Raw genomic sequence first — 27,797 nt, 5'->3', positions numbered from 1 at the left:
AAATTAATATGTAGAGAATTGATATGTAAATGATGCTTCTGATGGACTCTAAACCCATTCTTTTTTATATATATATATTTTTACTAAATTATTATTTTTGTACATATACCAATGGCCCCCCCACCCCCGGTACATACCCTCCCTTCCCGGAGTTTTGTGTCCATTGGTTGTACTTATATGCATGTAAACAAGTCCTTCGGTTGATCTCTTATCTCCCCCAGATCTCCCCAACCTCCCCGCTGTAATTCGACAGTCTGCTTGTTGCTTTACTGTCTCTATATCTATCTTTTGGTTCTTCAGTTTATAATGTTCTTTATCATCCATAAAGAAGTGAGGTCATGTGGTGTCTCATTGATTGGCTTGTTTCACTCAGCATGATGTTCTCCAATTCCATCCAGGTTGCTGCAAACAATGAGAATTTTTTTTTTATGGCTGCGTAATATTCCATTGTGTAAATGTACATAGTTTTTGGATCTAATCATCTGCTGATGGGCACCTAGGCTGTTTCCAAATCCTAGCTATTGTAAATTGTGCTGCTATGAACATAGGTATGCATATATTCTTTCTGATGGATGTTTCTAGCTTCTTGGGATATATTCCTAGAAGTGGGATTACTGGGTCAAATGGGAGTTCCATTTTCAGTTTTTTGAGGAAGCTCCATACTGTTCTCCACAGTGGTTGCACCAGTCTACATTCCCACCAGCAATGCACGAGGGTTCCTTTTTCTCCGCAACCTCGCCAACACTTGTCGTTTGTTGATTTGTTGATGTTGGCCATTCTGACAGGTGTGAGATGCAAACCCATTTATTCTTATATCTCTCTTAAAATTTGTTCATGTAAAAGGTTTAATGTTTTCTCTTTCAATAGTATCCCTAACAAGTCTAATTTTTAATTTAGTAGACATTAAGTGAATGTCATCTTAACTGTATTGTGTTCTGTCTATTCCTCCCTCCTCTCTGCAACCCATTCTCCTCCCCCCCATCTCCATAGTTTTGCCATCTCCAGAATGTCATATAGTAGGAATCATATAGTATGTAGCCTTTTCAGACTGTCTGAATATCACTTAGTAATATTCATTTACAATTCCTCCATGTCTTTTCATGACTTGATAATTATTGTTTTTACATGCATTTTAAATTTTTTAAAAAAATCTTTGTTGAATGTAATATCCTCCCCCCCCCCCATTCACCCCTTGTAGCCCATTCCTACCCATCATTGCTTTTTAGTGCTAAGTAATATTTCATTGTCTAGATGTACCACAGTTTATCTGTTCCACCCACTTGAAGGACATCTTCGTTGCTTTCAAGTTTTGGCAGTTATGAATAAAGCTGCTATAAACATCCATGTGCAGGTTTTTATGTGGATGTAAGTTTTCATTGTCTTTGGATAAATACCAAGGAATGTGATTGCTGGATCATATGATAAGAGTTAGTTTAGTTTTGTAGCAAAGATGTTTTTACCAAACTTCCTTTTAATTGTAATTGCTCACATCGTTATTTCTTTCTTGTGATTTTTCTCCCCATCTTATCCCTTTATACTTATGGTTTTAGAACAAAGAGATCCTTATAGAGACCCTGTCTGCAGTCTCTTGGGAACTACAAAGGGAGGGTTGTTGGTGCTTGGGGCCAACTGGAGATCCTCAAGCCCAGAGGCAGGGCGCCTGGTGGCTCTGTTCACAGCTATACTGCTGAGTACTTGAGATGAAAGGAAACAGCCTATCATGACCACTTTCTTGTTTTGGGTATTTAAGAGGTGAAGCGTATTGTTATATATAATGTGACTACATTAGCAGAGGCTTTGAAAGTGGATTAAATTAGGAACTAGTGCTAGATAATGATAAGTCAAAGCATAAGGTAGCCAGGGCTGGCAGAGGACTAACCAGATGTGTTTTTTAAACAAATTGCATTTCTACTAATTGCTCTGCTCTTCCAGAACTGGGATCAGTCTTTCACCTGTTGTGCCAGGTACTCTCTTGGCTTACAGAGTGGGCATATCTTTGTTTCTAAGGGTTCTTACATGTTTTGAAGACGGCTTCTTTCCAGGCACGAAGGAAATGGCCAGGTAATAACCTAGGAACTTTCCTTTGTGTTCCTTGTGCCGCGCCCCTTTCCACCACCACACACACACACACACACACACACACACACACACACACACACACACACACACACACACCCGTCTGGGCAGCCCGTCATTCTGTTTCCCCGAAAATAAGACAGTGTCTTATATTAATTTTTTCTCCCAAAGTTGCGCTAGGTCTTATTTTTCAGGGGATGTCTTATCTTTCCATGCGCTAGGTCTTATTTTTCAGGGGAAACACGGTACATCGTGCGGCAAACTTATTTCTCACTCTGCTCTTGAACTTTGGGTTGTCTCCTTTTGCTATTATCGAGGAGGTTGAAGCGAATGCCTTACTCTGAAGTTTCCAAGATCTAGTGTCAAGCTTTTTTGCTTTGAGGAAAAAGTTTTGGTGTGTCTTCCAGCTCTGTCACTGGTAGGAGCCACTTCTCGGCTTAATTCAAGAATTTCCACAAATATCACAACAGGCGCACCTGCAGCCTGCAGGGTCAGGAATGTTTCCTTGGTGTGCGCCCTCCGCCCCTCAGGAAGGCTTCCCCTGCGGACCGCAGCTGCTCCTCAGGCTGCGCTGGCTGCCACTGGCATCTGCTGGCGGGAGGGCTGAGGCACTGGGAAGTAGTCTTACAGTAACCTGTTCTTCTAACTTAGACTTTGGGATATACATAAGGTCAATGATTATTTAAGGGGAAGAGAAGTTCTTGAGGTTTCTGTTATCTGAATCATCTGCTTGACTTATAGAACAACTGTGCCTTAGAGGTGGGCCTTTTTCTTTTTTTAAAAAACCTAGAATAAAGATTTATTGTCGGAGGTGATTATAGGTTGAGTTTGAGTTTCAGTAGGACATTTAATCCAGTGGTTAATCTTTTCAGTGCAGTAATGCATGTGAAAGCTTTTGGCACTGTGGCTGGCACAAAGTGAGCTCTCAGTGAAATGGTACATGCCAACTAACAATTATTGTCCCCTTCTCATCATAGGGAATACAGTCAGTGTTGTAATAACTATATATGATGTCAGGTGGGTACTAGACATATTTAGGGTGATCACTTTGCAAGTTATATAAATGTCTTATCACTATGTGGTTAGACATTTATATGGAAACTGATATTTATTATATAACAACTCTAAGAGAAAAAAAAATTAAGGCGAAAAAATATTGTCCCCTTCTTATGAAAGGCCTTCTCCTTCATTCCACTTTTGTTTGTTTTTCAGAGAATCACATATTGGAAGATGTGAACAAATGTGTCATTGCTCTCCAAGAGAAAGATGTGGACGGGCTGGACCGCACAGCTGGTGCAATCCGAGGCCGGGCAGCCCGGGTCATTCATGTAGTCACCTCAGAAATGGACAATTATGAGCCAGGGGTCTACACAGAGAAGGTGCTGGAAGCTACCAAGCTTCTCTCCAACACAGGTACGGGAACCCCCTGCCTTATGGTGCGGCCCACACAGCCCGGTGGGAAGTAGGAGACCAGGACTCAGGTGTTCTGGGTGGACGTCAGACTTGTGAAAAGTTGGTCAGCCCAATTGCCTTTCACACACATTTCCTTTATATGGGTCCCCTGATTAACGATCAGAAATAATTTTTTTTTTATCCTCATCTGAGGATAGATGGATATATATAATTGATTTTAGAGAGAGGGGAAGGGAAACATCAGTTCATTACGTGGTATACATGTCCTGACCAAGGATCAAACCTGCAAACTAGGTATGTGCCCTGACTGGGAATCAAACCTGCAACCTTTTGTTGTGAGGGATGACGTTCTAACCAACTAAGCCGCCCAGCCAGGGCTGAGGAAATAATTCTGAAAGCACTGTTTAAGACGAAATTTCAAGTTAAGTCTTCTGTTAGTGAATAAATACTAATTTAAGGAGGGTCCCATTCTTAAGCAAGGCCTCAAATTAATCTTATTTCAATGTTCTCAACCATCAAATTCCTTTATTGTATAATCTGGTCAGAGACAAAGAGGATGATTTGAGACTTGGTTGAAATATTGTAAAATTTGGCATTTAATTTATTTCAACGGTAAGTCTCACATAGGTCCAAGTGGAGGCTCACCTTGCCTCTTTCCGAGTGAGGTAGATTCAGGGAGGGCTCTAGAATGATGTCTCTGGGCTTCTGTCTCTTCAGTTATGCCGCGTTTTACTGAGCAAGTAGAAGCAGCCGTGGAAGCCCTCAGCTCGGACCCTGCCCAGCCCATGGATGAGAATGAGTTTATCGATGCCTCCCGCCTGGTGTACGATGGCATCCGGGACATCAGGAAAGCGGTGTTGATGATAAGGGTGAGTAACTGCATTTTGGATGTTTTAATAGCTTGTTCTTAATCATTTGCTAACCTTGAGAACAATGCATCATTCTGGAACTCAGCAGATGCATTGGCAGTATATTAAAACCATGAATCTAAAAGCTGTTAGAATGAGATATATTTAATTACATTGTCTAAAATGACTTTTAGTTGCAAGTTAGAGCCCAAACTCAGACTGAGAACAGGAGCTAGTATGAGTTGCTCCTGATGATTTTAGAGCAATCACCACAGATCGGAGGTTTCCATTTGCGTTAGAGGGAAACTATAGAAAATAGTTAATTTCAGAGAAGGGAGTATTCCTCACTGCAGGCTGTCTGACGTTATTCTTCACATGGAGCCTTGAAGAGGTGGCAGGCAGGATGCTAGAACCCCAATTCAGGGTGAGGATGAGTGACTGTGGCAGCCTTGGCTCATGGCCAAGTGTTGAGCCTCGCACCGTAGCTGAATGGAAGTGCCACCTGCTCAGGGCCCCTGTGGCCCATCGTCTCTGAGAGAGCAGCAGTTCTCACCATCTGAAAGCTCCAACCCCTCTGTAATGTACCCCCAGGGTGCTAGGCCTGGGTCTCGCAGCTGCCTTTCCCAAAGCAGTCATCCTTCACATGCTGTTCTGAGCATAAGTGCGTGCCTCTGTCCGCAGCAGAGGTGGCTGCTTTGCTGTTGATTTAGTTGGATCAAAGGAGCTTCATTCACAGCTTCATGGTTTGCTAGTCAGACCTCAAGGTATGCAGGGATCTGTCTCACTTTTTACTCACTCAGGCTGACAGCTGCAGAGCCTCACTGGACTGTCAGCTGGAAAGAGACCATTTCTAAGACAGTTGGATTAGGCTGGATCCATTTTATATGCAGTGTAGACACCCTTAGGCAAGACTGTACTGCCCTGGAGTGAGGAGGAAAAAGAACTGTTCAGAGATTGCCTGGTTGGCTGTTCCTGCAGGCACAGGTCATCCGGACATGTTGGGGTGAGGCCGCTTGTGGAGCCTTTTGCTTTCTTTAGTCCTGCTGCTAAAGAAGAACCATGTTATGCAGCCGCCTGGCTGAATGCAAGGTCTCAGTGGTGTGAAGGGACCCCGGATCACATACATCAGGGCCAATGAATGCAGCCCTGTTTCCCCAGAAGCCTTTCTGTACCCACAGACACCCAGAAACAGTAACAGAAACCTTAATGATGGAGGCTAATGCCTTTGGGGATTTGAGTGGCTGAAACTTCCTATCTCCAGGGATGCTTCAAATTCCAGAGTCCTTTCTGAAGAAGCACGTAGAGTTGTGGGAAACCCCATCTTAGGGGCAGGCAGCTGGCGTGGATTCCTCTTACAGCTCTGAAAGGATTAAAATGGGCAATGGTGACTGCGCTCCCAAGTCAGAGAGACTCCGGGATCTTGTGTTGATGTGCTCTCTGCTATTCTCCCTCTTCCCATCGAGGGAGGGGCCTGGCCCTCGCACACGTACAGTCTCTTGGTGTCAGGTGCCTTCTCTCACGTCCTCACTACAGCAACTCTAGGGGCTGGGCTTGGATCGGGTCCTGGGGAAGGTGAGGGCCTGCCCTTACTGAGACTTCCAGATGACATATGTTTCAAGTCAGCTGTTAATCATGTGATGCTGGAGATTGTGCAAAATAGAATTTTATTTCATAATTAAAGTAGAACTAGGATCATTAATCAGTTCCTTTGGTATTTAGATCTTATCTGCCACATTCTCTCTTTCCCTCCTATCAAAGGAAAAAATACAAAACATTTCACTATTTTTAAGAGAAGACCCAATATTATTTAATACATTTAATGTTCTTTTTATCATAAAGTTGAAAAATTAAACTGCCTAATGTGTAAAATACCTGTTTTTAATACAGTACCTTTTCTACCATGGACAGTTCTTATCTTTGGATGCAGCTGGTGAAGTACATTAGGAAGTTTAAATCTTATGTCAAAGAGTCTTGACTCAGGGGTGGGAATTGAAGCCCTAACCCTCAGAAAGGAACCCTTTGGCCAGTGTGGTGCCCTGATACTGTTTGTTGGATGAACTGCCCACAGGTGCACCTATGAGCAAGGTCTCAAATGAATAGTGAGTGCTTTTAGCTGTTACCACATCTGTTTAGAACACTGCACATGAACATGCTGGGTGTTCCTGCATCAGGCAGGGTGTGGTGTGTACTGAGTGGCTCGGGGCAGCGGGAGGCCTACGTTGTGTCTGGCTCATCTCTCTCTCTTGGTGGCAGACTCCGGAGGAGTTGGATGACTCTGACTTCGAGACAGAAGACTTCGATGTCCGCAGCAGGACAAGCGTCCAGACAGAGGATGACCAGCTGATAGCTGGCCAGAGTGCCCGGGTAAGGAATCGGTTAAACTTGTTTGGCCCTAGCCAGTTTGGCTTAGTGGATAGTGTGTCAGCCTGCACATAAAAGGGTTGCAGGCTCAATCCCCAGCAGGGATGTGTGTGGGAGGCAACTAATCAATGTGTCTCTCAAAAAAATAGCCAATTTGTTCTGCAGACCTTCTTCCCTCTCAGGTCTTAGCTTTTCCAGGAAAATACTCTCAGTATTGAGAACCCTATTTTCCCTCTCTTTTTCTGGCCATATAACAGGAGTTGGGGCACCTACTAGTCAATTGTAAGTTTCTCCTCACTTGTGCCCAGCGGCTTGGTTTGTGAGGATCCTGCATCAGGAGAGCCCTAGGATCGTTAAAAAGATGGCAGTCTTTGTCCATATCAGTTATACTGAAATATTTTATGGGTTAAATAAAGTAACAGTGGTACATTCAAGAAAATCAGTAAGAACCTTTGCATTTGAGCCAATAATCTTCCATCAGTAGCATTTTTGTTTTGGGGAGGATCCAAGAAACATTTCTAAGGAGTCCTTTTTCAGGTCTCGTTTTGAACAACGAGTACATCCCTGCTTTAGGCCCCGCTTTGTCATGAGCACTGAGGGGAGCCCAGGTGCTCCTTTGCTGAGGTTTCAATGCTACTGAGATACACAAAGTGCATGTACCCCAGCAGGCTCTCTGCCTGCCTTCTTTAAAATGTATATCCTAAAACCACTTCCAGTTCACCTTGAAAAGTTAAACATGCAATGCGGCCACAGGAAATGCTTGGGAAAGCGCCGCCAGCATTAGCCCTTCTCTCATCTGAGCTCTCACAGGAGACAGGCTGAAACTTTTGCAGAACTCAATTAAGCAGCTCTGTTCCTGTGCCAGTGTGACCCCGAAGCTTCCACATGAGCCTGTACCCCTTACACTCTTGTGTTCCTCCACACTAAAATTTGTTCTTAAAAGTGGGTTAGGAATGGCCCTTCAGGCAAAATGAAACCTATTAAAGCATTATCCTACCTATGTCATAGATTGCTCGGTGGAAATGCTTTTGGCTAATGTACTGTGAGAATGTCATATTCTTTTCATGTAAGAGCTTTCTGTGCTTCTGATTTTAGGCAATCATGGCTCAGCTTCCCCAAGAGCAAAAAGCAAAGATTGCAGAACAGGTGGCCAGCTTCCAGGAAGAAAAAAGTAAGCTGGACGCTGAAGTGTCCAAATGGGACGACAGTGGTAACGACATCATCGTGCTGGCCAAGCAGATGTGCATGATCATGATGGAGATGACCGACTTCACCCGGTGAGCAGTGCCTGGCCCCCATCGTCTCTTTCCTACTCACGGCCAACTACAGGGCTTCACGTGCAATCATCGTTTTCGTTTTTCCAGAGGTAAGGGACCGCTCAAAAACACATCAGATGTGATCAGTGCTGCCAAGAAAATTGCAGAGGCAGGATCCAGGATGGATAAGCTTGGCCGCACCATCGCAGACCATGTAAGTAACAGACCTGCCACATGGGTCTCAGGCAGCAATAACAATTTTCAGGGGACACACCACTCATCTCAAAAATTGTTCTTAACTTGCCAACCAGCATAGATTTTTAAGAATTTGAGACAAGGTGTTTGCATGAGAGGACATCCCTGGAGGTGTCTGTGCTCAATAACGGCTAAAAACTAGCCTCCCCTGGGGACGTGTAACTCGAGCTCTGGGCAGGCACTGCTTGCAAGCCTACCACACTGACCCCAGGTGTGAGTGTCCCTTCCCGTGGATTTACTTTTTAGAAGCAGCAGGATAATGTGTCCAGTTTGGGACAGATACGTGTGTCCTCAGCTACCCAGATTTCATAAACCCTTATCTCTGTAGTGATATATCAGAAAATGTGGTTCCTACCTCCTGGAAAGTTTACATTTTCATTCGATGTTCCAAGACTTATTTACTAGAGATGCTGTTTCTCACAGCTCCTTGCAGTCTAAGGCCTTTCCCTGAGGTATCAAGCCTCTCACCTGGTATCTGGTTTGAGGGACAGCAGTGCCTTATCGCTTAAGCCAGATTCAGAAGTCATTCTGACCCCTCCTTCCCGGAATCCAGTGCTAAGTGCTTCTACTGGCCACCATCTAGTCCTGTCCCCTCTCAACGCCAGCTCAGGCCAACCTCCATAGCCCCACGCCTGGATGGCTGCTCCTCACTGCTTTCCCTCTTCTCCGCGCCAGCCTCCATACAGCTGCCAGTACAGTCTTGCTACTACAGTCTTGCTACATGCTCATCTTAAAATGCGTATCTTGATAGGGCTCTGCCGTGTTCCGAACGATTCTTAAATTCAAAATTTCCAGCATGGTCTACAGGTTTGTCTGTGCCCAGACTCCCAGAGGGAAATGCTTGCTATGAAAACCCGAGAGGTGCTCTGTATTTCTTTCTCTGGGTTAAACTTCCTAAGCTTGGGCAGTGGCTGGTCAAGACCTCACGGTCTCCACGTGCTCCTTCTGTTGCTTTGATTCACTCGTCCTCCATCGCTGCCTGAAGTGAACCTCTCCTTCCCCCAGGCTCACTGGGCACCCCATCTGCACGCGAACAGCCCAGCCTCATGCAGCAACCCCAAGCTCTGACCGAGCACGGACCATCAGTCTTACACAGCAACCCAAGCCTCATGCAGCAGGCTTCCCATCCTGAGCAAACAACCTTACACAGCAACCCCAGGCTCCATGACTGCACACAAACACCACCACACTAGCCACCTGTATCATAACTGAGCAGAAGAGCTGTTGGGATGGTTTAGCAAGCCCAGAGCATCAGGCTCTTCTCCCCTTTAGGGGGTTGGGCCCAAGCAGAGGGCCGCCTAGAGCCAAACTGCCCAGGTAATTGAGTCACTCATCTCATGCCCTTTGCTCCAGCAAGGAGAGAGGAAGCCTCTCTTGGTGGCACACTGTGAGAGGTTTAAAAGACAGGCCTGGGTGCTCTGCTAACCTTATTCTCCTGTCAGTGTCCAGACTCGGCCTGCAAGCAGGACCTGCTGGCCTACCTGCAGCGCATTGCTCTCTACTGCCACCAGCTCAACATCTGCAGCAAAGTCAAGGCCGAGGTGCAGAACCTTGGTGGGGAGCTCGTTGTCTCTGGGGTAAGTGTCATCTGTGAAAAGAAGTGGCTGGTGGGACTAGTCTCACCTTGTCCACATACACTCCTTACCTGCCCTGAACTGCGAAGGTGAGCTCTGGAAACCCTGAAGTTTGTTCCTTGGAGGCCAAGGGCTGGCTACACCTCAGTTGCAGGGTGGTGTTTTTTTTTTAAATCTTCCTTGTTTTTCTTCCCCCTCAGAAGAATTGAGCCTGTTCAAAAATTGCAAAAATGATATAGCAAGGCTTCCTCAACTCTCCTCTACCTCCCCAAATGCTTAAGTATTTTCCACCCCTCCTTGTCTCTTTACCATATCACTGATCTGGACCTCTCATCACCTGGGGTAGGGCAAAGAGCTCAGTGGGCTGGGCCCATTAATTCCCCGGAATTTCCTTTCAAAGAAATTGATACCATTTGATCACCTGCTGCAATGTCAGTGGCCATGGCTGACAGCAGTGGGTTTGTGTCTAGGACGGCTGACTTCAGGCCGCCGCCAGCTTGTTTGAGGGGTGATGGGTAGGTGATGTGCTTTACATTTTTGTTACTGTTCCCTTTATTTCTTCAAAAGATCTGAAAAGGCTTTTTCAGGGTATTTGAATAAGAGCAGCTAGCCATTGGAAGAGAGCCACCCCTGAAGGGAAGGAGGGAGGGAGCTAAAGGCCAGGCCTGTGCTCCTCACCGCCCCGTGTCTTGTCTCTCAGGTGGACAGCGCCATGTCCCTGATCCAGGCCGCCAAGAACCTGATGAACGCCGTGGTGCAGACAGTGAAGGCATCCTATGTGGCCTCCACCAAATACCAGAAGTCGCAGGGCATGGCTTCCCTCAACCTCCCTGCTGTGTCGTGGAAGATGAAGGCACCTGAGAAAAAACCCTTGGTAAAGAGAGAGAAACAGGATGAGACACAGACCAAGATTAAACGGGCATCTCAGAAGAAGCATGTGAACCCTGTGCAGGCCCTCAGCGAGTTCAGAGCCATGGACAGCATCTAAGGCTGCCCTAGCCAGTTGCCCCCACCCACAGGCTCACTTAAGATCAGTCGCTGTTCTTCACTCAAATGTATTTCTAACTAGAGCACTGATGCTAGATTCCACAGGGAAATAGGCAATATTAAACCTGGCCAGGTGGTGAATTTTGCAAGGACATACTTGTGTTTAAGTCACTCACAAATACTTTTAGAATTCAGGAGTATATTTCTAGCTGTATTTTTTTTATAAGCTTAAATAAAAATCCCATAACCAAAGAGAATTCCATATTAACTTTTAGTGACATTCTTGACCAAGTTGTATGGCATTAGGGTCTGAGAAAAGGGGTGAACTGCCTCATCCTTTTTTCAGGGTGGGACCTTCCACCAGCCCAGGGTCTGGGCAGGTTGGCTGGTATTAAATGCCAAAGATGACCAGAGCAAGCAAACTGGGTGTCTTAGGAAGTGGTCCCCAGAGAGGAAATGTTTCTAGAAAGGTCCTGAGAGGGACAAACCACATGAAACTCAAACAATGTATCATGCAGAACACTGATTACTCTGACATGAAATGAGAATTTTAATCATGGTTACAGTTACTAATGTGCTCTGCTGGACATATTAAAAAGTTGCTTATTTTTTTTCAGGCTAGAACGTTATGGTGCCATAATCAGAACTTGCTTGTTTCCTTTTGTTCAGCTCCAAATGCAGATACATCATTGGGCTCACTTCAAATAATTGCAGTGTTTCCTGCCTTGGGCTTACAGCAGTAGCCTAACAAAGTAGCGTTTGCTTAGACTTTACCTTATTTGTGATTAATATAGTGATTATACTATAGCTACAAGGTATAATTTTACTATCTTATTTAAGTTTTATGAATTCGAATGTTTTTTACACTAACTCTTCCCAATAAAGTCCACCTTGAAACTAAGCCCAAGAAGTTGAAGCACTTTTTCTTTGCCTCCAGCAGTGAAGCTTCCCATGAAACCTCTCCCGGATCTGCCCCCAAAATCTGTGGTGCTCTGTGCCCCCCCCCCACAAGGAGCCTATACCCATGGCTCCTCAGAAACAAGTGTTCACCCTTCAAGGGGAACCTTAGAAATGTCCTTAAACTCTCCATGGTTATCACCCCCTTCTCTTTTGAGCTGTTTCTATCAGCTTATACCCATACAGATAATAGCTGCCTCCAAAATACCCTCCATCACCATGTCCCCTCCCAGCAAAGCTCCTTAGAGACGTGTGTGTATTGTCCTTCCTTCCTCACTTCCATTCTCTCTGCCATTCCAGCCCCTCTCCTCCAGTCCACTCTACTACCGTCCCCCTTAAGGGGCTGTCAGCATTACCAGAATGACTGGCCCTTTCCTCATCTTACCAACTTCACTGCACAAGTGCCCAGGTGACTCCCCCGCCCTCAGAAGTTCCTCACTGGCCTCAGAACACTCCACTCTGATTCTGTCTTCCTTTGCCACCATTTCCTAGTCATTAAAAGCTGTGCTCCCCTGGGCTCAATACCCAAGTCTCCTTGGCTCTGCTCACTCTTCCAAACCTAACCAGACTCCTGCCTTTATGTACAGTCCAAATGCTGCCTTCTCCTGTACCTTGACTTAAAACGGCCTGCCTCCTAAATTCTCCACATGGATGTCTTAATATCTCAAACTTGATCTGTCCAAACTCTTATCTTTAAAATGTATGGTGGGTCCAACCACTTCTATTTACTGTCACCTAGTCACATCATATTAGTCACCTATTGCTGTGTAACAAACTGCCCCCAAACAAGAAACCTTTATTACCTCAGTCTCTGAAGGCCAGGAATCAGGAACAGCTCTGCGTGAAGCTGCAGTCTCTCTCCGAAGGCCAGATGGGCTGGGGAACTGCTTCCAGACTCCCTGCTGGCGGGCGGCCTCCGTTCTGTGCTCTGTGGGCCTCCCACAGAGCAGCTTATAATGTGGTCACTGGCTCCCCTCAAGGGAATCATCCAGGAAAACAACAGCCAGATGGGAGTTGAGGTTTTTTAAAAACCTGATCTCAAATAATATGACCAGCACTGCCCTGGCCAGTGTTGTTCAGTGGTTAGAGCATTGGCCCACACACCAAAGGGTTGAGGGTTCACTCCCTGCCTTACGTTGGGCATATGTGGGAGGCATCCAGTCAATGTGTGTCTTATCAATGTTTCTCTCTTTCTCCCCCTATCTCCCTTCCATTCTCTGAAAGGCAAAACCAATCCTCAGGTGAGGATGAACAGAAAACAGGCATATATATGACCATCACTGCCGTTTTATTGTTGATCACACGGTCCACCCGATACACTGGGAGGGGGACAGCGTAAGGGGCCAATGCCAAGAGTTGGACTCCCCGCCACCTGATCCCAGACCACAGCAGCCACTTTCCCACTGGGCTTCCCTGATCATCCTGTTCCCTACACCCTACTCCTCAGGGCAGTCACAATCAATGTGCAAAATTCCCCCTCAACTGGGAGTTCAACCAGGGTGGGCAGGGCCAGCCAACTGCTTGTAGCCTGTGGCCCCTCTTCCTTGTTGGCCCTGGATCTGCCCATTCGGGGGCGGCCCAACAGGCTCCGCCCATGCACGAATTCGTGCACCAGGCCTATAGGATCCCTATAAAACAAGTCAGGTTATGTCATTCTCTCAGCTCCAACCTGCAATGGTTTCCATCTCCCAGTAAAAGCCAAAGTCTTAAGTAACAGTTTGCCCTCTAGCTTCTGCCCTCCCATTCTTTGTCACTCACCCTTCACACTGCCTGGACACTCCCCAGAGGTACACCTGTGCTTTAGGGTCTTCAGGTATCTCTTTACAAATCACCTTTATCCAAAAGACCTTCGAGAAACTCCGACCATGCCCTTTCTTCATAGCGTTGAATTTGCTTTACATTTACAGGCCCATCTGTTTCTCTCACAAGTGTCACAGGAAGAGGGATCTTGATTTTGTTCATCACTGACTCTCCAAAGCCCAGGAGAAGGACTGAATCTTGGGGAACTCCTATGGGGTTGGACCCAGAAGGATTTGGCCTCCCTCCACTCACCCCTGACCCCAACTCTCAGGATCCATGACACTTCGGGACATTCTCATGGCTCTTGTTGCCATCAAGTTTGTCACATTCCAAAGCTGTCTTCCAGGCTTGAGCTCCAGATCCCCATCTGTCCTCAGCTGCTTCACCTGGTCTGCTGGAAGCCCTATAGCCCAGCAGCCCAGCCATCCCCAGTCTACCTCCTCTCAACCCGTCCTCCTCAGCAGAGGCCAAGGCCCCACCCCTCAATGATGCACAGGTTCCTAAACTGCTAAACTAGCCTACACCAGTCCCAGCATCCGTTATCCATTCTCCACCGAGCAGCAAACGGGTCTTCCAGAACACCTCCAAAGGACTAAAGCCTCTGCATGACGCCCTCTGTCTGGGCTGCCCACCCGACATGCTGGCAGCCCAGTGCTTCCCTGCAGTGTGTCTGGCCCTGTGACCCTAGAAGTGGTTCCTAAGGCCCTGTGCTCCCCTTTGAGGAACACCTTTCCCTATCATCACACCAAATATAATACCATTACATACTTAGACTAACCTCTGCTTAACTGTACCTCCTCCTAAGCAGTATCCGTGAAATCATGTTTGATGGGCTGGTTACATTCTTCCTAATATCCATCAAAATAACATTTTGATAGAAGTTCATGTATTTCCTAAAATCATCCAAGTACCAGCTCTGCAAACACTGGCCCGCAGCTGCCATTGCTGTCTGGCCCTGGGGATATAGCTCGTGGTATTGCAGCACCAGCCCTCACAGGCCTGACCTCAATTATTTTGAGGAACAAACAGCATTGGTCTTGCTCTCTATCCAGCAAAGGGTCTGATACATGCTTGAGAAATAGTTGTTGAACCATTCAAACCCTTTATTGATTCAAACCAATCAAAAGGTACTAGAAGGCAAAATGCAGGCAACTGACAAGGCACCCTCCCACCCCCGAAATCCTCCATCTTCTCAGAAACAGCCACCTGGAGCAGGATGGCTCACCTGCCCCCTCTGCTTCCCAGCAGGGCTGGCACAAACCCTCAGCGGCACCTCGATATGATATGCAACAGCGTCTCACCAGCCTGGCACTGGCTGTGCCACGCCTCGCCTGCTCTGACTGCGCCCTGCACACCAGGACGGCAGAGCCAGCGCGCTCCTCCCCCAGCTGCCGCCTCCCATGACTCCTGGGCAGATACTTCAAGGTCCTTCACCTCTGCTGCCTTAATTCGCACAGCTTTCCACCTCCACCCAGGCCAGGGTCACTCCACTGAAGGGAGAGAGGACTTTACCCACACCCCCATCTCATCTTTACAACATGTGAGGTGTCAGTGCTACCACCACCCCTCAGTCTTTACACCCACGTCACACAGCTGGCAAGCAGCCAACACCTCCTTCCAACTTCAAGATCCAGTCCCTCCAAACCCCCAGGTTCTGAGCTCCAGAGGTCAGTGCAGGGGCCTATATCCCCTCCCTCGCCACTCCCCCACCTTCTTCCCAGAAGGGGGAACTCCCTCATGCCCCCCCCCCCCCCATCTGCCCACCTTGCACCAGGTTCTCAGGACAATGCCTGTAAGATCAGGAACTCTCCAGGCCCCTGGCGAAGGCCACTGCCTGGCTTGTCACTGGATCCTGGCCTAGTCAAGGATTTTGCCCCATAATCTTCCCTCTATTTCCTGCCTTGCCAAGTTTTCCTTCCTCCTGGCTTTTCCTCAGCAGCATGCAAAGCATGTTCTAATACAGCGGTCGCCGTCCGGTGGTCTGTGGAGGTCCGAAAGGTTGGTTACCGCTGTTCTAATAGGCCCCATAGTTTAAAAAAAAACCACAAAGACAATACAAAAAGCTTCTCTTGAGTTCATGTCACCTCTCGTCTCCTTACACAAATGCCTTAGATGAGTGTTTAGACCCTCTGTCTCTACTTCCCTCCTCCGTCCAGTCCCTTCTAAGTAGCATGTGAACTCGGTGCTCCCGCACCGGCTCCTCGTCAAACCTCGATTTCCACATTCCCCTCCCTTCACCCATCTCTGCCCCTCACCTCCTCACTAGCCCGTTCTCCTGACCTGTAAGGCTGCGGTGGTCCAGGCGTCAGGCCCCGGCCCTCTTCTGATGCCTGATGCCCAGGCCTTGAGGGTACGTGGGTGGATGGGTATTAACCAGCTCTCCAGGGCAGAGGTGGGAGGGGAGGCATAGAGATAAGTTTATATACATTTTACTCCTATAACAGGATTGTGGCACACAATTCACAAACAATAACAAAATGCACAATATTCTTTACTGCAACTTCCATACAGCCAACTGATTCTCACCAGGCTTTCACTGATATTTTTGTTGAAATCCTGCATCCATAGCCAACTGACAGTTGTAATTGATAAAGGAGTCTGGCTCTGACAGGAATGCTGGTTGATACTGTTTCCCTTAAGGAGTAAGATGAAAGTGAAAAAACAAAGACATTTGTGGAGTTTCACTTGTTCATCAGTGAATGACTTCTTTACTAAATCATGTAACTATCAAATACTGTAAGACAATTCCTTAGGATTTTTGTGCTGATAGATAATACTATAAGTTTAATCAGCATTAACATTTTTAAAACATTTTCTTCATCACTTTAAGCCTTGGTCTGTAGCGTTTCCAGTGTCCGTGATGTAAAGTGCTCCCCCACCTCAGCTATCCAGCACGAAGGTGCCATCTGCAAGGATGTGGGAAGCACAGGAGCCCACTGTTGAGCATTTCTCCACCACCCAGAGGCAACAGACACGTCATCTCCAGACAATGCTTCACTAAGTTATTAGTAAAGTTGAGTAATAAGTACGTTTAAAATTTTAAGTTTACACACATTAAAATTTATACTGTTTAGGAGACAATTCTGTGAGTTTTGACAAATACATACAGTTGTGTAATCACCACTACATTCAAGATGCAGAACAGTTCTACCACCATCCCCCGACATTCCCCAATGTAGTGGAACCGTCCCCCTATCTTAAGTCTTGGCAAAAACCTTCCTCTATAGTTTGCCTTTTCCAGAATGTCATGTAAATGGAATTACACAATATGTAGCCTTTTGAGTCTGCCTTCTTTCCATCAGCACAATGCCTGTGCGAGCGCACAGGCTGCTGTGTGCAAGTTCACTCATTTCCACCGCGGAGCGCGCTGCACTGTGCGGATGTGCCCGGCTTGTCTATCCACTCTCCAGGTGAGTGACATTTTCATTGTTCTGGGTTGTTTTATTTTTTCAAATAAAGTTGACATAGATTTTCCTTTATCTTGGGTAAATACCTAGGAGTGAGATTGTGTTGTACGGTATATGTTGAATTTTATCTGAAACTACAAACTGTTTTCCATGGTGGCCGCATCATTTTGCATTCCCAGCAACATGGCTCTACATCCTCATCAGCACATGATTTTGTCAGGTTTTTTGTTTGTTTAGGCTTTTAAATTTTTTCAGCGTTTTAGTGGGTGTGTAGTAGTGTCTTGTGATAATTTGCATTTCCCTAACAACTAATGATGCTGAGCATATTTCACGTGCTTATCTGTCATCTATATTTCTTTGGTGAAATGATTTTAAAATCTTTTGCCTTTTTAAATTGGATTGACTTTATTGATGAGTTTTGAGATATATATTGATATATATAGATAGATAGATAGATAGATATAGATATCTTTTTTTTTCTGAATATAAGTCCTTTGTCAGATGTGTGATTTGCAAATATTTTCTACTTGTGACTTGCCTTTTGTTTTCTTAATTTCTTTCACAGAAATTTTAACATAGTGAATTTTATCATCATCTTTTCCTTTATGAATTATGCTCTTGGTTGTTGTATCTAAGAACTCTGGCTAATTCAAAGTCACAAAGATTTCTTCTAAAAGTTTTATGACTTTTCATTTAGGTCTGATTACTTTTGAGTTAAATTTTGTATAACATGACAGATATAGGTCAAAGTTTGTTTTTTTTAAATATGGCTGTCCAGTTGTACCACCACTTACTAAAAAGGTGATCCTTTCTCCACTGAAGTGTCTTTGTACCTTTGTCAAAAATCAAATATATTTGTGTGGGTCTATTTCTGAACTCTCTCAGTGACCTGTGTCTATCCCTTAGCCAGTGACACAAAATCAGCTAGTATGAGTTCTCCAACTTTTTTCTTTTTCAAGATTGTCTTAGCTGCTTCAATTCCTTTGGATTTCCATATAAGTTTTCAAATCAAACTCTTAAAATCTAAAAAGTTCCTGTTAGGATCCCACTGACTCCAAAGGTCAATTCTGGAGGGACTGACATCTTAACAACACTGAGTCTTCCAACCCAGGAACTCAGTATGTCTATTTCTTTATATCTTTTATTTTCATCAGTGTTTTGTACTTTTCAGCATTAAAATCCTTCCCATAGGTTGTTAAACTTACATGTACTTCATCTGTTCTAATGCTGTTATAATATTGTTTTTAAATTTTTATTTCTATATTTTATTGTTTATATATAAAAATACAACTGATTTTTGTATATTGGCCTTACATTTTGTGACCTTGATAAACTTGTTACTTGGACATTTTTTGTACATTTCATGGGATGTTCTATATTCACAGTCATGTTATCCTTCAATAGAAACAGTTTTATTTCTTCTTTTTCAGTGTGCATGCCTTTTATTTCATTTTCTTGCCTTGCTGCACTGCCCAGACTTCTGGTACAATATTGAAAAGGAGAGGTGAGTAGGCATTCTTACCTTGCTCCCAGTCTTAGGGAAAAATAAGTCAATCTTTGGCCATTAAGTTTGATGCCTGTTGTAGGTTTTTATGTGGTTTCCCTTCATCAGGTTAAGGAAGCTCCCTTCTATTCCTAATTTGCTCAGAGTTTTTATTACAAATGGACTTGTTTTTGCTGGCTTTAAAGGAGGAAGGGTCCACAGCCAAAGAATGCAAGCAGCTTCCAGGAACTGGAAGAGGCAAGGAAATGGATCCTATTGGAGCTGACAGGGAGGCATGCAATCCTCTTGGTGGCTTTGATTTCTTTATTGTGAAACTGTCAGATTCATGACCTATAAAACTATATGGTAATTTATGTTGTTTGAGGCATTAAGCTCATTCTCATTTGTTACACAACAGAAAACTAATGCAGTAAAAGACTGTTTTTCAAGGAAGTGGTCCATCATTTCTCCTAAGTTGCCGAATTTATGGACTTAAGAGTTGTTTGTACCATTCACTTATTATCCTCTTAATAAGTGAATATAGTGATATCCCCTCTTTAATTCATGGTATTGGTAATTTGTGTCTTCTTTTTTCAAAGAAGCGTATTTTCATTTCATTGATTTCCTCTAGTTATTCTGCCTTCAATTTTATTGGTTTCTCTGCTCTTATCTTTATTATTTCCTTTTCTTATGCTTTCTTTGGGTTTAATTTGCTCTTCCTATTAATTTTTTAAAATTATCTTTGCTTTTTAAATATATTAGTTGTAAGTTTATATAATTTGATTTTTATTTTTAACTAATTTTTTTTTAATATCTTTATTGATTTTAGAGAGAGAGGAAGGGAGAGGGAGAAAGACAAACTTCAATGTAAGAGAGAAACAACGATCAATTGACCAGGGACCAAACCTATAACCTGGGCAGGTGCCCTGACCGAAAATCAAACCAGCAACCTTTCAGTGCACAGGATGGTGCCCAACCGAGACACACGGGCTGTGCCGACTTTTAATAACGGCTGTGTTTAACACCAGCTTGCAATGTTTCTAAAACCCACATGGCTTATAGACTGCTCTGAGCCGGCTCCGCCACACTCTGCTTCCAGGTTTGTCTTCACACATGACCTCTTCCCTAGCTCCAGACTTTCTCCAGCTGCCTATTCAACATCTCCACTTGAATGTCCAACTGAAATCTCAATAAAACTACATCCAAAATCATGCCTACAATAATGCCTCAATCTTTCCTCCTCTACCCTGCTCTGTTCCCACTCCTGGAACTAGTACCTCCAGGGGCCTGTGTGCTCAGGACCCTAAGTGAGGCTTCATCCGTGACCTTTCCTCACACCCCACACGCAGTGTCAGCACGCCCGCTCAGCTCCCTGGAGTCTGAGCACATGGCACTGCCTTCTCTATCACCATCACCCTGGTTCTCACCACGGTTCTGCAGCAGACCCTGCACTAGGCTTCTGCTTCTGTCCTTGCCCCTTTGCCATCTCTTGTTACCATAGCAACAGTGATCCTGTTATAATGTCAGTCATGTTGAGTCTCTCCATGGCTCCCATCCCGAAGAGAAAACTCCCACCTTACTGTAGCTGCTGAGATCTGACCTCCTTATTGCTTACTCTTCTCCTTGCCACTGACTCTTGCTTTTCTTCCCCCCACCTCCATGCTGCTGCCTGAGCACCTTTCTATCTGCTATTCCCTTGGTCTACAAAGCACTTCCTCTGATCCCCTTGACTCACGGTCTTCGTTCTCCCATTCACACTTTGTCTGCTTCCGGGAGGCCTTTTCCAACACTCTTTACCCCTTCTCATGGGCTATTTTTCCGCACAGCTTTTAGCGCTCACTGCCTGGCATCGGATTATATACTTATTTGTCGTGGTCTACCCCTCCCCGGTACTTACCACTTCATGCCCTGGAACAGTGCCAGCCCCTAGTCAGTCCTAAATCAAATCTGCTGGGTGAGTGAGTGAGCAGCAGCCAAACCCTCCCCTTGGCTTCCGGCTCCATCAGGGTCAGGCTATGCTCCTTGGCGAAGCTAACCAGGCACGGGAGAACGTGGTCCCCTTGACCCCTGTGGCTCCACCTTAAGCCACTTGGCCCCGTACCCCATCACTCCCTCCAGCTACACTGAGCGTGGGGTTCCTCAAACGGACATCTTTCTCTCACCTCAGGCCTTGCTACACCTTCCTGGGGCTGAAATCCTTTCCCTTTCACCTGGCTTGTTTTCAAAGCATCCTTCGATCTCAGTTTGGCTACTACCAGTTCTGGGGGGTCTTTCCTGACCTCCTCAGCTCTGACTGAGCAGGGCTTCCCCCCATCTCGTCCCTGTCACAGTGGGACTACTGTCCCCCACCACTGGGAGCTGCCTGAAAGCAGGGCCTGTGGCTTACTAATCTCAGAACCCCGGGGCCTAACACTGAGCAAGTGCTCACTAAATACAACCTGAATGAAAGAATGAATGAATGAGAGAATTATTAAAAACCAAGCCTGCTAAGAGATGGGATGAGGGCCCCATGGCCACCAACCCACTCCTCATTCCTCTCATCCTCCCACACGAAGGCCTGGTTCAGTCCAGTCCAGCAGCCGGGAGCCAGTCAGCCAGAGCCCAGGGGGGTCCACCAGCCACAGCTCTCAGCCAGTCCTTGCCATGAGGCAAGAACCCTACAGCACCACAACAGGAGGGGGAGGAGAGGAAAGCAGCCAGAGGCCTGGTAGGAAGAAGTCACATCACCACACGTACTAGTGGCTGTGAGTCCCCCATTTCCATTTCCTGCCTAACTTCAAACCCAGGTCACATTCCTTGGCCACAGTTCCCAGGATGGCACTCACGGGAACCAGAACCCACACCGAGCAGCCTGAGCCCAGCCTTGGTCACATGGCTGGCTGTCTCCTAGGTGGGTCTGCTACACAGCCCCGGACCAAGCGATCAGACACCCAGCACTGGCCTGGATGAGGCCAGTGAGAACATCCAGTGGACTGAACGTCACCATTTTTGATGCCTTGTGTGTATGCAGAGGGAGGAGGGGGAGCAGCATCCACTGCTCCGCCCGTGGGCGCAGAGCCTGTCACTGGCCTGGCATCCCTCACCAGACCCCAGAGGCTCTTTCCTCGGCCCCAGGGCCCGCAGGCCCCCTCCCCCAGGAGCTTATGGCCCACAGTCCCCTTTCTGAAGCATCACAGAGGACAGAAGCGGTCCTCAATTAGGCCTCTACTAGTCTCACTCCTTCCAAGCGGACCCCTGCTCATCCCAGATGAGACCCTGGTTACAGAGACCTCTGGGGCTGGGGATCCTCAGCTGCAGCCAATGGGAACCCCAGGATCTCACAAGTCTCCTTCAACAGCTGCCACGTTCCTGCCAGCCCTCCCTTGCTCAGGTGCACCTGCTCCTGCAGCCTCAGCTCTCAGGAGGCTCAGACCAAACTCGGCCCCAAACACAAGCTCTCCCCATGTCTCTCCTTCCCCCTTTCTCAAATCCCGTGAGTCTGCGGTGTCATCTTTAAAGTGACTCTTGACTTGGCCTTAGCCAGGCCCTGCACCTCCTTTCTGGGGCCTAACCTGCTCTGCCATAGAACAGCTGCTCTGCCATCTCTCCTGGCCTCCCTGGTGCCTGTCAAATTAAACACAATTCCCTTCTGAGCCGCAGTCACACTTTCCACAGCACAATCAGCCCAGCAAACCCCAGCTCTGCCTCTTGCAAGCTGTGTGACTTTAGACAGATCATTTAGCCTCTCTGAGCCATGATTTCCTCATCTATAAAACGTACTTTGAAAGCTACTGAGAGATTCTCAAGGCAGTGAGGCGGAATCCAACATCTGATAGCCTTTGGGTCTGAGCTTCACTTTGCCGGGAACCGGCGGCTTCCTGCGCTGATGAAACAGCTCCCGCCTCCTGCAGCCCCCCTGCGAGGCTCTGAGCAGGCAGCAGCTCTCTCCCAAGCTCCTGTGTGCTGGGCATGAGGTGAGGTCTGGGGTAAAGCAAAGGGACTTCAGGGAAGTAAGTACTTGGTTTCCCCTCAGCATAGTGAAGCTGAGATTTCTATATGCAAGGCCGGGATGAGGAGATTTCTACAGGCAGGCAGAGAGGGGCTGCCTGAACAGCAGGAGTGAGCCTCTGGTGCATTGGGAAAGGCTGATAAACAAACGCACCAGAATCCAAATCAGGAAGGCCCAGAGCTGGGGTTGCCGTGGCAACCAGCAGTAGGCTCCCAGCCTCTCTGAGGTGGGGGCAGGGACTTGTCAGATCCTGCTGCCCCCGCCTCCAAGGCCTCCTCCTTGGGCTCTGCCCAGCTCGGCATGGACCAGAGGGGCAAAGGCACAGGGAAGCAGGACTGGGCTCCCACCACCGGCTGTAGTGAGGTCACTCCTCTCCCAGGGTGAGGCCTACACCCAAGGGCCCCCAGAGTGAACAAGCCTCTCCCAGCATCCTCCACCACCCAGGTCCCAGCACCGATCACTGCAGCCCAGCCCATCAGCATCCTTAGGCTTCTCCCAGGACCAGTGGCCTGACATCCATTACTTGGTACAAGGCAGAGGGGCAGGGAGATAATCCCAGACTTCCCCTCACGGCAGGCTGGGGGAAGGGGCGGCACAGCACCAGCCACGGAGTGGTCCTTTACGCATGTTTCCTCTCATTTAACGGCATACCCTTTGGCAGATGAGGAAACAGGCTCAGGGAAGCTAAGTGGCTGGACAGGGTCACAGAGCAGCCGGGTGGTAAAAGCTATGTCCCAGCCAGAGTTTTCCAACTCAGCCTGGATCCTTCCCATGGGGGCTGTTAGTAAGTGCCCTGGGCTGACCACGCAGCATATCAACGGCTGTGCCCAGTCGGCACAGACACACAGCAGACAGACAGACAGTGACCTTCATGCCTCCATTTAATGGCCAGTCCAGCACTGTCCCGATGATGCCCAGACCCCGGAGGGAAGCCCTCCATCCTGCCTGCTGTCCCCTGAAGACCCGTCCAGACGGGTACCTCTCGGCCTCACCAGCAGTGCTCCAGTCTAGTCTCAGTCTCAGGGGCAGCCTCATCTCAGCTCCTTCAGCAAACTGTTGATAGAGCCCAGCAGTTCCCAGAAGTAGCCCTCGTTTTCTCCATCTTGAAGCTCCTGGGCAGCAAGCACCTGGTACTCGGCCTGCAGACTGGCCAGCGTCCTGCTGAGCTGGGGGTCCTGATGGTAGTGGTCCCGGCAGGTGGCCAGGAGGGCGCCCAGGGTCTGCAGCACCTTTTCGCGGGCATCGTGTTCGGGCAGCGCCAGCAGGTGGGCAGTGATCTCACACCAGCCTTGCTCTCGCAGGCTCGGCAGGAGGTGCACCCGGCGATACTGCTGCAGCTTCTCCGAGGACGTCTCCTGGGTCAGCCTGGCCTCCTCCTCAGCAAACATCTGCCATCGCATGGCCGAGCGCAGGGGTTGGTGGGGAAAAGAGACACACAGAGCAGTCAGCCCACCCTTCAGATGTGAAGGCACATGGCTGACCTGGGAGTTCGAACCCTCTTCCTCTAGCCCCTTGGGCCTCCAAGGCCCTCACGGGAGAAGGCCGCAGGATTCATGGCCTCACACATGCTCCCACACCCACCTATCCATCCATCCAAACACTGTGGGTGCCGGATGCTGCAGACATGAAGATGGAGACATGGTCCCTGCTCTTAAGGAGCTCGGGGTCTAGCAGGAGAATGAAAGTTAACTGAGTCATTCCTAAAGAGCTAATAAATTTAGTCAGCAGTGTGTTGTGGTGCCAGCCCAAGACCATTCAGCTGCCAGTGGAGTGGGACTTTGAACCAGCTGGGGTTCCGTGAGCTTGAGGGGTAAGTGGGAGTTGTCCGAGTGGATGAGGATGGAGTGGAGGGTCCACACACAGGAGGGTGATAACAGTGCCTGTGCCCACCTCATTCTGAAGAAGGCAGGTTAGTTCTGGCTCGTTTGGCTCAGTGGATAGAGCGCCAGCCTGTGGATTGAAGGGTCCTGGGTTTGATTCTGGTCAAGGACACATGCCCGGTTTACACGCCGATCCCCAGTAAGGGGCGTGCAGGAGGCAACTGATCAATAATTCTCTCATTATTGATGTTTCTCTCTCTCTCCTCCTCTCCTTTCCTCTCTGAAGTCAATAAAAATAAAAATAAAATGTTTAAAAAAAAGAATGGCAGGTTTACTGGTTGATGGGACACAACACACAGAGCCCTGAGTGTCTCTCCCAGGGGGGTGGCCCTGGGCTGAGGCGTGGAGAGCTGAGGAAAGCCGGGCAGGAGCCCAGCCCCATCCGCAAAATATGGTGGAACCAACCCTGCCAGCTGCCAGAGGCGGCAAAAGAAACACCTAAAGCCTGACAAGTTAGCAGCTTATTTCAAATGTCAGAGGAAGGCTGTGCAGAGGTGGAGGGCTGGCAGGGGTGGAGGTGCCCCAGATGGGCTGTACTAACTGTGCCTGCAGGAGTCTCTGCTCTGACTGCAGGGGAGAGTGAGTCGTGCAGGGCACAGAGGAGGCAAGAGGGAGGCCAGGAAGGATGAGGGGCCACAGTAGACCACAGGATGGTCTGGGGCCACTGGGGCTGGTGCGGAAGCTGGGGAAGGTCAGCATCCTGAACAGGAAACGCTCACAGCCCATTCCCAGGCTGGCTGGTGCTTCACTCCTGGGAACAGAGAAGCCTGATTGCCTCAGCAGAGAGCACGCTGACATCTGCCCTAAAGCCTCTGCTGCAGGATGGCTGTCTCTGTGCTGTTTGCTGAGACACCGGTCCCTCCCTGATCTTCACAGCACCCCAGGACTCCAGGAATGAGCCAATGTCAGTGCCCACCATGCAGGGCTGGGGGCGGTGAAGAGACACCCAGGGCAACAGAAGAAGGAGATCAGTCTCTCTATCCAGCCATGCTCACGTCCCTCTCCAGGCTTGTGGGCCCGCGTCCAGGATGTCAGCTGTGCCTGGACCTTATTAACTGGATGTGAGCACCGCATGGCTGCCTGCTGTTCTGGGTTCTGCAGCTTAAAGGAGGAGGGAGGGAAAAGGAGAGGAGAGAAGGAGGGGGAGAGGGAGAGGGAGAGAGGAAGAAGGCAGAGAGGGAGGAAGAGAGAGATGAAGAAAGGAGAGGGGGAAAGAGGGAGATGGATGGAGGAAGAAGGGAGAGAGGGTGAGAGAGAAAGGGAGAGGGGAGAGGGAGGGAGACAGAGACATGACAGGCCAAGAGAGGCAGAGAGGCAGAGAGAGGCAGAGAGGGCAAGCACAGAAAAGCAGTAGCTGACAGAGAAGCAGCAATAGACAGCCCTGACCCTCAAAACAGCATGGGGGGGGGGGGGGGGGTAGGCGCGGGAGGAGAAAGGGGCCCCTCAGCCTCCAACACTCAGCAGCGGTCCTAGCAGCTGCCCAGCCCTGCTCCACTGACCCACAGCCTGGCTGTTCTAGGGAGGAGGACAGGCCACTGAAAAGCCCCAGCCAATGCTCCCTGCAGCAGCTGAACTAAGAATCCAGGCCCCGCTGGTTTTACTCTATCCATAATTAAGACACTTTTTAGTCTCACAAAGGCCAAAGTGAGCCAGGCACCAAGGTGGCCAGCACCTGGGCCTTTCAGTCATTCTGAGCCCCTGCCCAGAGCCCAAGCTCTCAGAGTGGGCAACTCCAGTTTCTAGAATCTTAAGATTCAGCATCATTCCAGCGCTTGGCTCCTTGGTCTCCTGGCTGCTGTCATGGCTCCTAGACACAGCTGCTCCGTCCCTCCTGCTCCTCATCCCCCACCCCATGCTGCATTAATGAAGGGCTCCTCCAGACTGTCCTGGCCTTCCATCACACTGATCCTGGCTTTGCACACTCTGCTCGGACCACTGCCAGCACCCTCCGCACCCTTCCTCCTTCCTCATCAGCCTCAGACTCCAGCTCAGCAGCCATTTCCCACAGGACACCCTCCCTGATGTCTCAGAAATACCGGGTTTGGAGACCTGAAGTGGGGCCCCACAGCATCCCTGTCTGCCCAGCTCAGAGCTGCCATGTTTGCTCCAAAGCACGTACTCATGAGGATGAAGGGAGGAATGGAGAGACATGGGAGGGACCGGGATCAAATGGTCAGAAGCAAACGAACAGCGAGAGGGCGGCAGGGCGAGCGGGGCCTCACCTTCTCTGTGACCAGGTCGTAGAGCAGGGTGACCACGCGCACGGCCAGCACCTCGGTACCCTTCTCCTGCACCAGGCTCCTCAGGACCTGCAGGCCCCCCAGCCTCAGGAACTGCTGCTGGGCGTAGGGGAAGTGCCGCAGGAGGGAGCACAGCGCGAACAGGACCTGGGGAGGCACAGACCAGATGGGTGAGGGGCCCAACAGAGCTGGCCCTGGCCCAGGCCCAGGAAAGGCAGCTGTAAGTGTACCAACCACCTCAGCTCGGCTCCCACTCTTCCTGGCTACCCTCCATCCACTACCCTCAGAGACGGCCACAACCCAGAACTCAGGACTAGGAGAGCCAGACACCTTCAACATCACCCGTGGACAAATGGAGGCCCAGGGCAGGCCGCCGGCTGTGGGAGCTACAGCCAGGCCCTGGGGCCTTGGCGGGCAGCTGCGAGGCTCTGAGTGAGTGGGCCTCTCCGCCTGGGCCCCCGTGGCATGCACAGCCCGGGAAGGGGCCAGTGACTTTCGGGCTCCACGGAGTGCTGGGGGCCGGGCAGGAGGGAGGAACCCACCTTCTTCTTTGCAGTGAGAGGCTGCTCCGTAGCCAGGATGACCAGCAGCTTCTGCAGGGCTCCACCCTCGACGGCCTCCACCTGGACCTTTGGGTTGCTGTGGAGAATGGGAGGGAGAAGCACAGGAAAGCATGACTGGCACCTATTCACCAAGTTGGGGCAACACCACTGTGCCCAGCCCTGGGGCCTGGGCGGTCAGAGAGCTGACACCGCACCAGCCATCCCTTGGGAGAAACAAGGTGTATAACAGGGTGGGAGCGGTTCTCCCCTCTGGACAGGCTGGAACTGAGATGGGGAAACAAGCTAATTAGTGTGGATCCACCCGGGTACAATGACCTATGGCACAAACGACAGGCTCAAGTGCCCCCATGCCAGTCTCCCCTCCCCAGCAGCCAGCCGGCTGGGTGTTTTAAAAAAGGAAATCCTATCTACCACTCTAAGATCCTCCTGATGCTAAGGGTGCTGCATCTATGCCCCCGCCACGGAAAGCCTTTGTCCACCTTCCCCAACCCAGTGCTGGGCGCTCCTCTTTCAGTGACCCAGGCCCATCACACCCTGAGGGCAATTACTAATGGGGTCCCCTAGACAGGAGCCCGTTCTTTCTCTCCTCTCCTGGGTGGAGCGCACACACGGCACACACTGAATGCTGTGGGAGGGAAAGAAAGAGAGAACACGAGGCCCAGGGAGCCTCTGCACCCCATGCAGATCCTGGAACAGCACCAACCCCGTC

The 27,797-nt window shown here is 48.8% G+C and overlaps 2 protein-coding genes across 10 annotated transcripts in view; one reads left to right on the top strand and one right to left on the bottom strand.

The window, feature by feature from the left end:
- CTNNA1 (catenin alpha 1) overlaps positions 1-11,668 on the top strand; it is a 172,602-nt gene extending 160,934 nt beyond the window's left edge. For 4 of the 6 annotated variants that reach the window (XM_036424924.1, XM_036424923.2, XM_045576499.1 and 1 more), the window contains 7 exons: positions 3,289-3,489; positions 4,207-4,358; positions 6,591-6,701; positions 7,794-7,975; positions 8,063-8,168; positions 9,652-9,786; positions 10,484-11,668. In XM_036424924.1, the coding sequence (XP_036280817.1) occupies positions 3,289-3,489; positions 4,207-4,358; positions 6,591-6,701; positions 7,794-7,975; positions 8,063-8,168; positions 9,652-9,786; positions 10,484-10,771 (1,175 nt within the window). In that variant the 3' untranslated portion in view covers positions 10,772-11,668. Of the gene's footprint in view, positions 1-3,288; positions 3,490-4,206; positions 4,359-6,590; positions 6,702-7,793; positions 7,976-8,062; positions 8,169-8,537; positions 8,783-8,808; positions 9,068-9,651; positions 9,787-10,483 lie in introns of those variants that run through there. The other 2 variants (XM_036424925.2, XM_036424926.2) reach the window with 2 other exon arrangements.
- An 11,600-nt stretch (positions 11,669-23,268) lies between these two features.
- The window catches only part of SIL1 (SIL1 nucleotide exchange factor), a 172,163-nt gene continuing 167,634 nt past the window's right edge, over positions 23,269-27,797 (bottom strand). For all 4 annotated transcript variants that reach the window (XM_045576880.1, XM_045576881.1, XM_045576882.1 and 1 more), the window contains 3 exons: positions 27,068-27,164; positions 26,508-26,672; positions 23,269-23,793 (listed from right to left, as the gene is read on the bottom strand). In XM_045576880.1, the coding sequence (XP_045432836.1) occupies positions 23,437-23,793; positions 26,508-26,672; positions 27,068-27,164 (619 nt within the window). In that variant the 3' untranslated portion in view covers positions 23,269-23,436. The remainder of the gene's footprint in view (positions 23,794-26,507; positions 26,673-27,067; positions 27,165-27,797) is intronic.

The sequence above is a fragment of the Pipistrellus kuhlii genome, unplaced genomic scaffold, assembly GCF_014108245.1.
Source record: "Pipistrellus kuhlii isolate mPipKuh1 unplaced genomic scaffold, mPipKuh1.p scaffold_m20_p_8, whole genome shotgun sequence".
In the NCBI taxonomy this organism is placed as follows: domain Eukaryota; kingdom Metazoa; phylum Chordata; class Mammalia; order Chiroptera; family Vespertilionidae; genus Pipistrellus; species Pipistrellus kuhlii.
The sequence above is the reverse complement of the archived record's forward strand: the minus strand, read 5'-3'. Positions and strand labels throughout refer to the sequence as shown.